Source organism: Calliphora vicina, chromosome 4 (genome assembly GCF_958450345.1).
Source record: "Calliphora vicina chromosome 4, idCalVici1.1, whole genome shotgun sequence".
In the NCBI taxonomy this organism is placed as follows: Eukaryota; Metazoa; Arthropoda; class Insecta; order Diptera; family Calliphoridae; genus Calliphora; species Calliphora vicina.
In genome coordinates, this window is record NC_088783.1 from 104,803,741 (window position 1) to 104,816,509 (window position 12,769).

Consider the following 12,769-nt stretch of genomic DNA (forward strand, 5'->3'; position numbering starts at 1 on the left):
AAAAATTGGTAGAAATTCTTTAAGGAACTTTTAAAAAATATGAAGGAAATTAGTGACTTTTCAATTAGCTTTTCTTTTCTTTTAATATCAAGGATTTTCTTAAATTAATTTATTTTTTTCCTTTGCAGAGTCCATGTCCGGCGCACAGACAAAGTCGGTACCGAGGCTGCTTTCCATAGCATAGAAGAATATATGACACATGTCGAAGACTACTTTTTGACACAAGAGATAAATGGTACCACCGTACCGCGACGCATATTCCTGGCCTCCGATGATGCCCGCGTCTTAGAAGAGGCACGCAAAAAATACCCGCAATACGAAATCATCGGCGATGCTGAGGTGGCCCGCATGGCCGCCGTCTCCACACGCTACACAGACACTGCCTTGAACGGCATCATCTTGGACATACACCTACTGTCGCTGTCCGATCACTTAGTTTGTACCTTTAGTTCACAAGTCTGCCGCGTTGCATATGAAATTATGCAAACCTTGTATCCCGATGCTGCGCATCGTTTTAAATCGCTGGACGATATTTACTACTATGGCGGACAAAATCCACACAATCGCCAGGTGGTCATACCACACAAGGCACGCAATCACGATGAGATGCACATGAAGCCGGGCGATTTGGTGGGGGTTGCTGGCAACCATTGGGATGGCTTTTCAAAGGGTAAAAACACGCGCACCAATCAAGTCGGCCTGTTCCCCTCCTTCAAGGTGGTGGATAAAGTGGAAACGGCCAAACTGCCCTCGTATCCAAATGTGTAGAAAATATAGCTGCTAAATTAGCTTGTAGGTTTCTTTAAAAAACAAATTTTTGGAAATATTTATTTTCATAATTTTTATTCGAAATGATATTTTAAGAAGAATTTTTGTTTTTTGAAAATTTTTCTTGTAAAACTATAGTTTTATTTAAAAAACAAAAACAAAAAAAAATGTTTAAGCTGCTACTAGTATGTTTCCTTTTACTATTTCTTTTTTTGTACTGTAAATTAGTTTTATTAATTTTATATGTATGATGATGATAAATGTAAGTGTAGTTTAGTAGTTTTAATTTAAAACAATTTCCGACAACTATTTCCTTAATTATGTATTTTTTTTTTAGCACAAAAACAATATAATTATTTAATGTAAATACAAGAAAAAAGATAAAGATAAACAAGCTTTGATGTCCATAAATATTAAAGAATTATTACCGCAATCTCAATAGGTATAAAGTGCAATATATATTTTTAATACCACAATACTTTAAAGGCCAGCTAAAAAGCTAAAAGCCTTTTTGAACTTAAACACAAATTGTAAATTAAGGTTTTGATTTTCAAAACTTTCCAACACTTTCAAAACAACAACACACCACCCTCTATATATTTTATTACATCGAAACAAATTTACATTCTTCTTAATACAAATATTATAAAATCTTGATAAATTTATAGCACAAACTGTTTAAAATTTTTGCTTATTTATGTATAACAACAATTATTTATAATTTATTTAACAATGTAATTGTAGTAAAAGCATTTCACATAATTAGTTTTTATTTATAAGATTTTTTTCTTTAGTTTTAATTTGAATATTTTCTTTTAAAAAAATATCAATATTTATCTCAGTTTCCATAATATTTTTAAATAAGCTCAAAATTAAGGCATACATACAATATTTATTTATAAAAAAAACAACGTATTTAGAGATGTGTTTATAGAAAAAAATCTAGGATATTTTAAATTTAATATAAAATGGGGAATATTTAAAGTTCTCTTAAAAAAAAATACAATAAAATAAACACGAATCTATATAATTACAAATTCTACTTTTGATTATTGAGAAAAAGGATATAAATTTTTTATTGTTACTCCTTTTTACATTAGTAACCCCACGATATATAAGGCAGCTTCTCTGATTTATTTATTTTTCAAAAACGTTGTCAAATACGCTGAGAATAAAGTTCAACTGATTACCATGTTTCAAATCGGCTTGCTGATTCTTACATTTAGCTCTCTCTGTAATCAGAGTGAAGCATAGGTTCGAATTATCAAAATCAAATTTGATATATAGGCCTCTAACAGAATTCTATTCCCATCGAAAGTGGAATTAATTTCGTATTTTGCTTCTTCAGAAAAAGTAAAACGAAAATTTCTTTCGGAATGAAACCACTTTCAGTTTTCAAAGTGAAATGGATATTTCTTTGTAATTATTTGTTTTTCCAAAATTTTTAATCAATTTCTGTTCAAAAACATCACTTTTGCTTTAATACAAAAACGCTATCAAAATAAAATCAGAAATACAGAATTATTAAATACTTTTGGAATTAATAAATTACACGGAATCTAAAGAATCTAAAACAAAATCGATCGGAACAAAAACTACGAAATTGAAACCATTCCGAACAAAATGTGTGACAGGCCTGATAATCTCTTAACCATTCCATTTAAGAATTCACCACGAATTAATTCCTTGTCTTAATTCCTTACAACTTCAAATGTATTGAATTCATTGCTTTGAGAATTCATTCTTTATAGAATTAATTCCTTAATTGATTTTGTAAAGTATTAAAAACAAAACTAAAACAAATTGAATGAAGAAAAAATATTTTAACTCATAGATTGAATGAAGGCTGTTATGAATTGATTCAATAATGAATGAATTCTATTCTAATGCCCGTAATTTCAACAAATATATGTCTATTAATGCTTAGTTACGTATGGAGTAAATATATTTGGTAATTTTAACCCGTAGATATTGATTTGAAATTAATGTCAAGTTACCGTTTACGTAAATTTATCTACTGTTTATTTTACACCGTAGATACCTATTTGTTGAAATTACGGGCATAATTAGAGTTTTTCACAGGAATTACCGGGACAAAAAATCCCGGGTTCCGCAAAATTTTCAATCCCGGGAAATTGTGCGAGAATTCCCCGGAATTATTTTCCTTAGTTTTATGTGCTGTTGAACTTGACTTTTTCTAAAAGAAGCTTAACGCTCCAAAACAAATGAAGAAGACTCATACAGCAAAAAATATTTAACCCAAATAGACCAATAACAAGTTCATTTTTCAAATAATTCCAAAAAACTCGTGAATGTTCAGGACTGTCACAGAATTCCATTCCGATCGAAAGTGGAATTATTTCAGTACTTGCTTTTTTAAAAGAGTAAAATGAAAATGTTTGGAATAAAACTATCTTCCATGGAATTGAATTTTGTTTAATATTATTGGGATTTCTTCAAGTTTTAATTATCACATTTTTTTGCGAGTTTTTTAATTTTTTGGAAAAAAAATTTCGGAATTGTTTTTTTAAATTTGAAAAATTTTGTTTTTTATTTTTTTTTGGTGAAAAAAAATTCGGGTTAAAAAATATTTTTTCCGATTTTGACCCATTGTAGGTCCAACTTACTATGGTCTTATATACGTCGTTGCAAAGGTCTTTGAAATGTCTATCATTAGATATCCATATTGTCTATAGTAATGACTTAGTAATCTAGATATCGGTCAAAAATCGAGGTTATCCTGGTTTTTTCCTCATATCTCAGCCATTTGTGGACCGATTTTGCTGATTTTAAATAGCAAATTTCTCGAAAGCATGTCTGACAGAATTATTGAAGATTTGGATCCCAAAGATATCAGGGGTCTTCAGAAAATTGATTTCAACAGACGGACAGACAGACGGACGGACATGGCTTAATCGACTCTATCTATAAGGATCCAGAATATATATACTTTATAGGGTCGGAAATGAAAAATGTAGAAATTACAAACGGAATGACAAACTTATATATACCCTTCTCACGAAGGTGAAGGGTATAATAAATATTTATTTCTTGCGAATTAACAGAATTAATTGGAATCTAACGAAGGCATAACCAAATCTAATGGAAATTGAAGCCATTTCGATATAAATGACAAATGGTGACACGTTAGTGTATAACCGAAGTTAGAAATCGAGTCAATTTATCTCTTTATATTAAATTTTTATTGGATTTTTTGTTTGTATTCAATTAAAACCACAGACATTTTTTAGATTTTTAACGAAGTCTACATTCTTAAAATTGAATAAAAATTTAATCCCGGGAAATTTCAAAATGAATCATGATTTCCCCGGAAAAGAAAAACTCTAATTCTAATGAAAGCATATGTATGAATGAAGCTAACTAATTATTCGTTTGACAATGAATTAATGGAATAAATTGCAGAAATTTTTTTTAATTCTGAATTAAGATTTTAGTGAATTAAGCTGCAATTGAATTCCAAGCTCTGGACTCAAGTCATGTGGTTTAGTGAGGAAATATCTGTCGACCAATAAAACAGAAAATTTACTCTCAAAATTCTCTTTCACACTTCTTCTCTCAGGAAATGTTCTCAAAATGGCTGCCAACAAACTAATGTGTCGATTATGGATGGCAACCGAACTTCAGTTGCGTTGCCAGAGGACAACCACAAATTTCTGGTTGCCATTTGGCAACAGAAAATGCTGCTGCCAGTTGCCATCCATAATCGACCCATAAATGTCATGGAAAAACAGTTGAAATCTACAATCATTAAGGTATTTCGTCTTAATTTTAATTTGTTATATGCGAAGCAAGTATACAAATAATTCTGTATTATCGATCTTTAAAAAAAGTAATCACCCCTATCGCAAATTAATTTTCCCATTTTTCGTTCATCAACTATGTTCACGTGAAAAAATTCCCCATGTTGTGAAATTTTTTAGATGGAATTTTGTAAACAATAAACAGCTGTTACGAACTAAATCAACTATTGTGAATGAAAATTGCATGGGAAAAGCACAATAGCAATTTTCCTTTCGAGGGAAATGGATATTTCATGCGAACATTAAATTTCACATGTTATTGGCGATAGGGGTGAATATTTTGGTTAGAAATTACTACAATTTCAAAACCTTTATATCCCAGGGTTGTTATATGTTGTTTGCCAAACAATAATAAGTCAATTGTAGAGTGAATTGTGACTTTAGTGTAACTAAGTAATTTAGAATGTAGCCAGTTGAAACTTTTCACATTTGTTTCTATCCTTTATTTACTCCTCTATGGGGCTATCTTGTAGAATGATTATTTCACCTATTTCTATCTCTATAATATATTTTTATCTTATCCCATGACTTGTCCAGCTTTTCTATCTCCATCCGTATTGATCGTCGCCATTTTGTTCTTGGTAGGCCACGTAGTCTAATTCCACTCCATCTTCAGTTTTTTCATTATCTGGATTGGTCTCGTTGGTTTTTAGAATCATTTTCTAAGTCAATTTAACGATGTCCTTCCGTCTGGCTGGCCATGTAAACCTTGTGCCCAAGGTACAGTTCGCAATTTTGAATATATTTCGATAAAATTTGTCACATATATTTATTTCGGATAAAATCTATTAAAATTGTTTAAAATCGGTCCATTATTTCCCCTAGCCTCCATACAAATCACTTAAAAGAGCATACATCTCTTAAAAATGTGGGTATTTACATAAAATTCAACATAATTATGTTTCTTACAGAAAAAAATCTCGGTTCATAATTGGTCATAGCTCTCGTATAAGGCCCACTTCCGAAAGTACTCATAAATTGATTTCGCCTTAGGATCGGAAACACTGGTATGTACATATCGCTCATTTACTGCAACAATGCACAGTAGTTTAGAAAAGTTTTTTTTTGGAAATAATTCGGTATCTCGGGAACTATTAGAGATATTATTACGAAATTTCATATGGTTGGAGTTGAGGTGTTTTCGAGTTGATTTGCTTTTGTTCAGATTCCTAGCGCTAATAGGGGACAGCGCGTAACCCTTCAAATTTGGTCACCTCGGGTCTTAATTTAAAAAAAAATCGCCAAAAATCCATTTATGATCGGAACGAGCTGAAATTTTAAATATAAAAAGTCCTTGAGATAAAGAATTATTAAAAAAAAAAAAAAATCTAAGCCACTGTGCTTCGTTAGATTCCAAATATTTAATTTTTTTAAATTTGAATTGGGTAATGTTTTGCTTATTAAATCAAAAATAAAGTAAAGATGTCAATTCAAACATTTTCGTTTTACTCTTTGTGAAAAAGCTAAATTCTAAAATAATTCTACTTTCGATCGGAATAGAATTCTGTGACAGCAGTGAATATTCACGTGTTTTAGGAATATTTTGAATAATGAACTTGGGTTAAAATTTGTGTTAATTCTTTTTTCTTAAGCTTTAAGCTTCTTTTAGAGAAAGTCTAGTTCAAAAAATGTCACACAAAACTAAAATAAATTCTTTCCGAGAATTCTTGCATAATTTCCCGGGATTTTGGGATTGAAAATTTTGCGGCAAAAACTGATTTTCTGACACATTGCTAATTTTTTTAAGTGTAACAGAGTGTTGAAAGATTTTTCTTAGACTATGAAAGGTTATAATTGTGTTACTCTAAATTCAATGAATCATAACCTCAAAGAACATTGTTTAGCCAAACTTTCTTGATACAGGTTACGACACGGACACATCTCTAAATGCAATTTAATTATATATAAATTTACTTGAAAATTTAATATTCCAAGTCGCTTATTGTTTAAATTTTGAAACAAAAATCTCAAATCAAAATTTTGATATTAGCGTATAAAATCTGCAAACTTTTTTCTTGATTTATTCAAATAATTTTAGTATGCCATGTTTCAAAGTATATATTTTGAAATAAATGTAACCTCTGTGTTTCTGAATCAGATCCCAACAAATTAATTTAAATGATTTTTAAAACACACAATGAAGGCAACAAAATCACAATAGTGTAACAAAAAAAATATTATATAGATTACAATTAAGATTCTAGATTAAAATTTAAAAACACATCTGCTATTTGTAAGTAATACACACACAAAAATTATAATTATTAAACAAAATAATATTAAATAATTTATTTAATTACGTTTAAGTAGCCAACAAACAATAAAATAAGTAACAACAAATTAAGAATACAAAATGAAAACAAAACAAAAAACAACTAATTCACAATAATTAAGTATGTGTGCGTGTTTTTTGAAAATATACAGATTTAAATTTTAAGAAATAAAACAAAAGAATATTTGAAAATTTATAGCGATGTTTTATTATTTTTAATGAGAAATGGGAAGGCTTAGCAAGGTAAATATACACCAGTACGTGATAAAAGACCATGTCTCCCAGTTTTGCCCAAAGTCATGCACTTTTTTAAGGGCCCCCAAACATTGATGCCGTCGGTGTCATTTTTGCAAAAAAGTGATAATTTCCTCAGGCTCATATCTTGCAAACAGTTCGGAATTTTGAGTTATTCTCTTAGGCAAAGTTGTAGCTCTTGTCATAAAGAACCAAAAAATCGCCAAAAACTTAAAAAATATAGATTTTTTTTACATTTTTCCCCTGTTCAGGTCTATAGTTAGCAAACCGTTCAAAATTCAAGGAAACAATCAATTACAAAAATGTACCTAAGATCTCAATAAACAACTTTCTAGAACATATAAACTTCCTATGAATGATTCTTAACACCGTTTAGTAAGAAGAAACTAAAGCAGTGGTACGCAAAAAGAGGCATTTAATTTGTGTGCTCTTTTGGGTAAAAAATAAAATATCCACAACAACATCAAGAAACTGAATGAATTGTGTGTATTTTTACGCTCTATTACGCTCTTTTGTTCACATTCGGGTTGTTTGGCGAAAATCATCGTAACCTCAACAATATGAACGCCTATCATGGAACTAAAGGAAAGTGTTTTGGGCCATAAACTATTAAATTATTATAAACTAAAGCATACTTTTAGGCAGCCTTATAAAAATTATGTATAAATTTATTTCGAATTTTATAAAGTTTTTTTTTGCGATTTTAATCTTGTAGATGAAGTTTTTCTTGATTTTATATGTTCACAATTTTTGTTCTTTATGACACAGCTCACTTGGCTCCATTTTTGGTTACTTTGCCTGTAAATAAAGAAAGAGATTGCGATAGAAATTTGTAGGAACTTAGTGGAATGAAGGTTAGGTTCAGAGGTTTCATTAAAAACATAAAATTCATTATGAATAGCAACTAATTCATAATGAATTTTATGTCTGATAATTTAGAGAGACTTATAACAAATTAACTTCCTAAGAATCTATCAGGCAGATCTTTGAGTGCCCTTCATTCTTTCAAAGCTTATCAAGTCTGCTAGCATGAGTTCCATATTTGTAGTGATCGTTGATGATCGATCATTATATTCATAAATGATTTTTTTCCCATTCAATTTAAAAATTTTTATATTTTTGGAAAGCGCTCGGCCAGGTCTTCAAAAAATATGCTTGCGTGTGCTATTTATCACTTATAATTTCCGAGTTATAGGCATTTCAAAATTGAAATTTTAAAATTTTGCCATACCTTGGACAACTTTTTTAAAAATATAGGTCCTACTTTTGGACCTAATGGACTCGAATTTTTTTTGTTAGTTAGACAACTAAATTACCAATAATCTACATACGATTTAAGAGCAATATCGCATAAGCAAAAATAAACGATTTTTAATTTAACAAGTAAGGGAGCTATATTCGGCTGTGCCGAATCTAATATACCCTTCACCAAATTATACTTCAAAATAAAAATTTTAAATATTTTTAAGTAAACAAAATCTATTTTTTTAATTTTTTGGAAAACTATTTTTTTTCGAATTTTTAAATTTTTTTTTTTTTTTTAAATTTTAAATTTTTTTTTTTGGTTTTTTAATATTTAAGGAAAAAACTTTTGTTGAAAAAAAAATTCGGGTTATTAAATATTTTTTCCGATTTTGACCCATTGTAGGTCCAACTTATTATGGTCTTATATACGTCATTGCAAAGGTCTTTGAAATATCTATCATTAGATATCCATATTGTCTATATTAATGACTTAGTAATCCAGATATATGTCAAAAATTAGGTAAAAAAATCTAGGATGTCCCGACATTTTCCTTACCGATTTTCTCGATTTTAAATAGCAACCGGAAGAATTCCGGAGATATTGATGTACATATGAATTGTGTATGTAAGTTATTTGGGGGCTTCGAAAAGTTGATTTCAACAGACGGACAGACAGACCGACAGACAGACAGTCTCACTGACAGACAGACGGACATGGCTTAATCGACTCCGCTATCTATAAGGATCTATAAGGATAGGGTCGGAAATGAAAAATGTAGAAATTACAAACGGAATGACAAACACGAAGGTGAAGGGTATAAAAATTAAAAAAAATAGTAGATTTTGGGAGAAAAATTTACTTAGGGCCTCATTTCATAAAACGAAACGCTTGGAAGCGTAAGCAATTTGTATGAAGAATACTGCGAAAAGGGTTTGAAACTTGAATATTTTCCATACAATTTTATTTTAACGTTTGTCGTTTCGTTTCATAAAATTAGAACCTTAATTCTTCTTTCCTTCATTCTTCATCACAATGTGATATCCTAAAGAATGGTCTCAGAAGAAAATGTGGTAACTGTGGTGGCGATCATTCAGCCAACTACCGCGGGTGCCCAGTTTATAAGGAGTTATTGAACAGATTAAGAGAGAGGCAAAAGCTAATAAGAGGGAAAACATCTGAAGTACCAGCCTACAAATTTGAAAACACCTATCCATCAGTCAATTCTGAAGTTCCGCTATTGAACAAGCAAGCAGCCTCAACACAATTAAATTCAGCCTAAGAATGTAGCAGGTTCTTATGCCAATGTTTTGAGAACGGGTTATCAGCAGCCTGGTGTTCCCCAAAATACGGGATGGTTGGAAGCACTTATGCACGCGCTTACCCAGAATATTACCTCTCTTAATCAAAATATGACAAACTTTATGTCATCCATGCAAAACACAATACAAGAGCTTTTAAGAGCGCAGAACCAAATGATACAAATCCTCTTAACAAAAAAATGAGTTATTTGAGACTATGTTTCTGGAATGCAAACGGTTTAAACCAACACAAATCAGAGGTATCCCACTTCATGCAGAATAAAAACATCGACGTGCTATTGGTTTCGGAAACTCATCTTACCAATAGGTATAACTTTTATATTTCGGGTTATACATTCTACTGTACAAATCATCCTGATGGTAAGGCACATGGTGGCACTGGTATTTTAATTAGAAATCGTTTAAAACATTATCCCCTAGATGAATTCTCAAAAGACTATATGCAGGCAACATCCATTCATCTGGAAAGCTTTGCTGGAGATTTAAATATAAGCGCGATCTATTGCCCACCACGCTTTTCAATGACCAAGGAGAAGTTTGAAGAATTCTTTAGCACGCTAGGAGGTCGCTTTCTGGCATGTGGCGACTATAATGCCAAACACACTTACTGGGGCTCTCGACTAATGAATCCCAGAGGTAAACATCTTTATAAAGCATTGGTTGATCGCAACAATGGCCTGGATATTGTGTCCCCTGGACAACCAACATACTGGCCTGCTGATCCTAAAAAAATTCCTGATCTCATAGACTTTGCCATAACAAAAAATATTAATCGAAATTCAATATCTACAGAAATGTCATATGATTTATCTTCTGATCATTCCCCAATTATAGTATCTTATTACGAGAGGACTAACATTTAAAAATTTCATACTGAAACATATTACTTTAAGACAAATTGGCTTAAATATAAAATATATATAAGCAGTCATATCCACACAGATCTTTGTATTCAGTGTGAGGAAGATGTAGATAAAAGTCTCAATGACTTTACGTCATTAATTGTATCGGCTCTAAATCATTCAAAGAGTCAAATATTTCCTAAAACTGATATGCACATTTCCAACTCAGATATTGAACGAATTCTTTTAGAAAAGAGAAAACTCAATGTCTCAATGACTTTACGTCATTAATTGTATCGGCTCTAAATCATTCAAAGAGTCAAATATTTCCTAAAACTGATATGCACATTTCCAACTCAGATATTGAACGAATTCTTTTAGAAAAGAGAAAACTCAGAAGAGAATGGCAACAAAGTAGATCACCTGCTGCAAAGCAGAGGCTGTCTGCTGCTAGTAAAAATCTGAAAAAAGCCCTTCAATTAGAGGAGGATCGCAGAAATAGAAATTACATTCAAAGTTTAACAAATACCAAACATACAAATGTTTCCTTTTGGAAGGCAACGAAAAATATCAAGCCACCGGTAGAGGGGCAAAGCCCTTTAAGGAAAGCTGACGGCACCTGGGCTCGAAGCACGGAAGAAAAGGCTAAAATATTTGCCGATCACTTAAGTACAGTCTTTCAACCAAACTCGCCAACTACTGTTTTTGAACTTGTAGAGCCACCTGTGTCAACATTATCTAATGATGACATATTAGATATAAGCCCAGAAGACATTAACGAAGTAATCAAGGATAATATAATATTAAAAAAATCACCTGGAAATGATTCTGTTACACCTACTATGATTAGAAACCTACCGAGTGTGGCAATAATTGTGCTGTCTACAATATTTAATGCGATCTTTAAACATGGAGTTTTTCCGACAAATTGGAAAACTTCTCAGATAATAATGATACCAAAGCCAGGTAAGGACTTGACCGTACCATCCTCCTATAGACCAATAAGCTTGCTTCCTTGCTTATCGAAACTGTTCGAAAAAGTGTTCCAAAAGAAAATCATACCATTTTTAAATGAGAAAAATATAATCCCAGTTCATCAATTTGGTTTCCGGGAACGCCACGGAACAATCGAACAAGTTAATCGTATAACCGGAGAGATAAGAAAATCCTTTGAATTAGCTATATTTTTGGATGTCGCTCAAGCCATCGACAAAGTATAGCACAAAGGCCTGGTATATAAAATAAAATGTTTGCTGCCACCATCTACTCATAAACTATTGGAATCTTATCTATCGAACCGTATATTTACAGTTAAGTACAATGATTACGTGACAAGAGAATATAGGATTGGAGCAGGAGTACCACAAGGAAGTGTTCTTGGACCTACCCTCTATTTGATTTACACCTCTGATTTGCCTACGAGCGATGAATTGACTATTTCTACATTTGCTGATGACACCGCAATTATTAGCTCGCATGAAAACAAATATATATCATCTAGTATACTAGATGGCTACTTAAGATGTGTGGAAACATGGTTAAACAAATGGAGAATACGTGTAAATGAGTTAAAAAGCAAACATGTTACGTTCACACTGAGGAGGGGATGCTGTCCACCTGTCACACTTAACAATGTAAATATACCTCAGTCCGATTATGTTACATACCTTGGTATTCACTTAGATAGAAGACTTACATGGCGCCGTCATATAGAAACCAAGAGACTTCACATGAAGTTAAAAGCATCTAGCCTTCACTGGTTAATAAGTGACCAATCAAAGTTAAGCCTGGACTATAAAGTCACCCTGTATAAAATCATTTTAAAACCAATTTGGACATATGGAATCCAATTGTGGGGAACGGCCAGTAATTCCAGTATTGAGCTTATACAGAGGGCCCAGTCGAAAATTCTTAGGACCATGACGGGTGCACCATGGTACATAAGAAATGAAAACATCCACAGGGACTTGGAAGTGCCACTAGTGAAGGATGAGTTTAAGAAAGTCCGCGATAAATATATACTGAAACTGCAATCACACCCAAATCCGCTTGCTCGGCTTCTCGCACAGAGCCAAACCAGATCAAGGCTTTGTAGAGGAGATCTACCACCCCGCTAAGATGAGGTCCATCCATCAAACAATGCTCTCTTTAGAGAGCAATTAGTTTTAATTTTAGTTATAAGATTTAATCACTTATTGTTAGGCCTAATGATATAGGCAGATTCATTAAAAAAACATGTCATATTT

At 31.8% G+C, this 12,769-nt stretch overlaps 1 protein-coding gene across 1 annotated transcript in view; it reads left to right on the forward strand.

Annotated features, from left to right (window-relative positions):
* Positions 1–942, forward strand: part of FucT6 (alpha-(1,6)-fucosyltransferase) — a 34,345-nt gene extending 33,403 nt beyond the window's left edge. Inside the window, exon 4 of the mRNA XM_065508222.1 lies at positions 129–942. Coding sequence (XP_065364294.1) covers positions 129–768 — 640 coding nt within the window. The 3' untranslated portion in view covers positions 769–942. The remainder of the gene's footprint in view (positions 1–128) is intronic.
* The last annotated feature ends 11,827 nt before the right edge of the window (positions 943–12,769 follow it).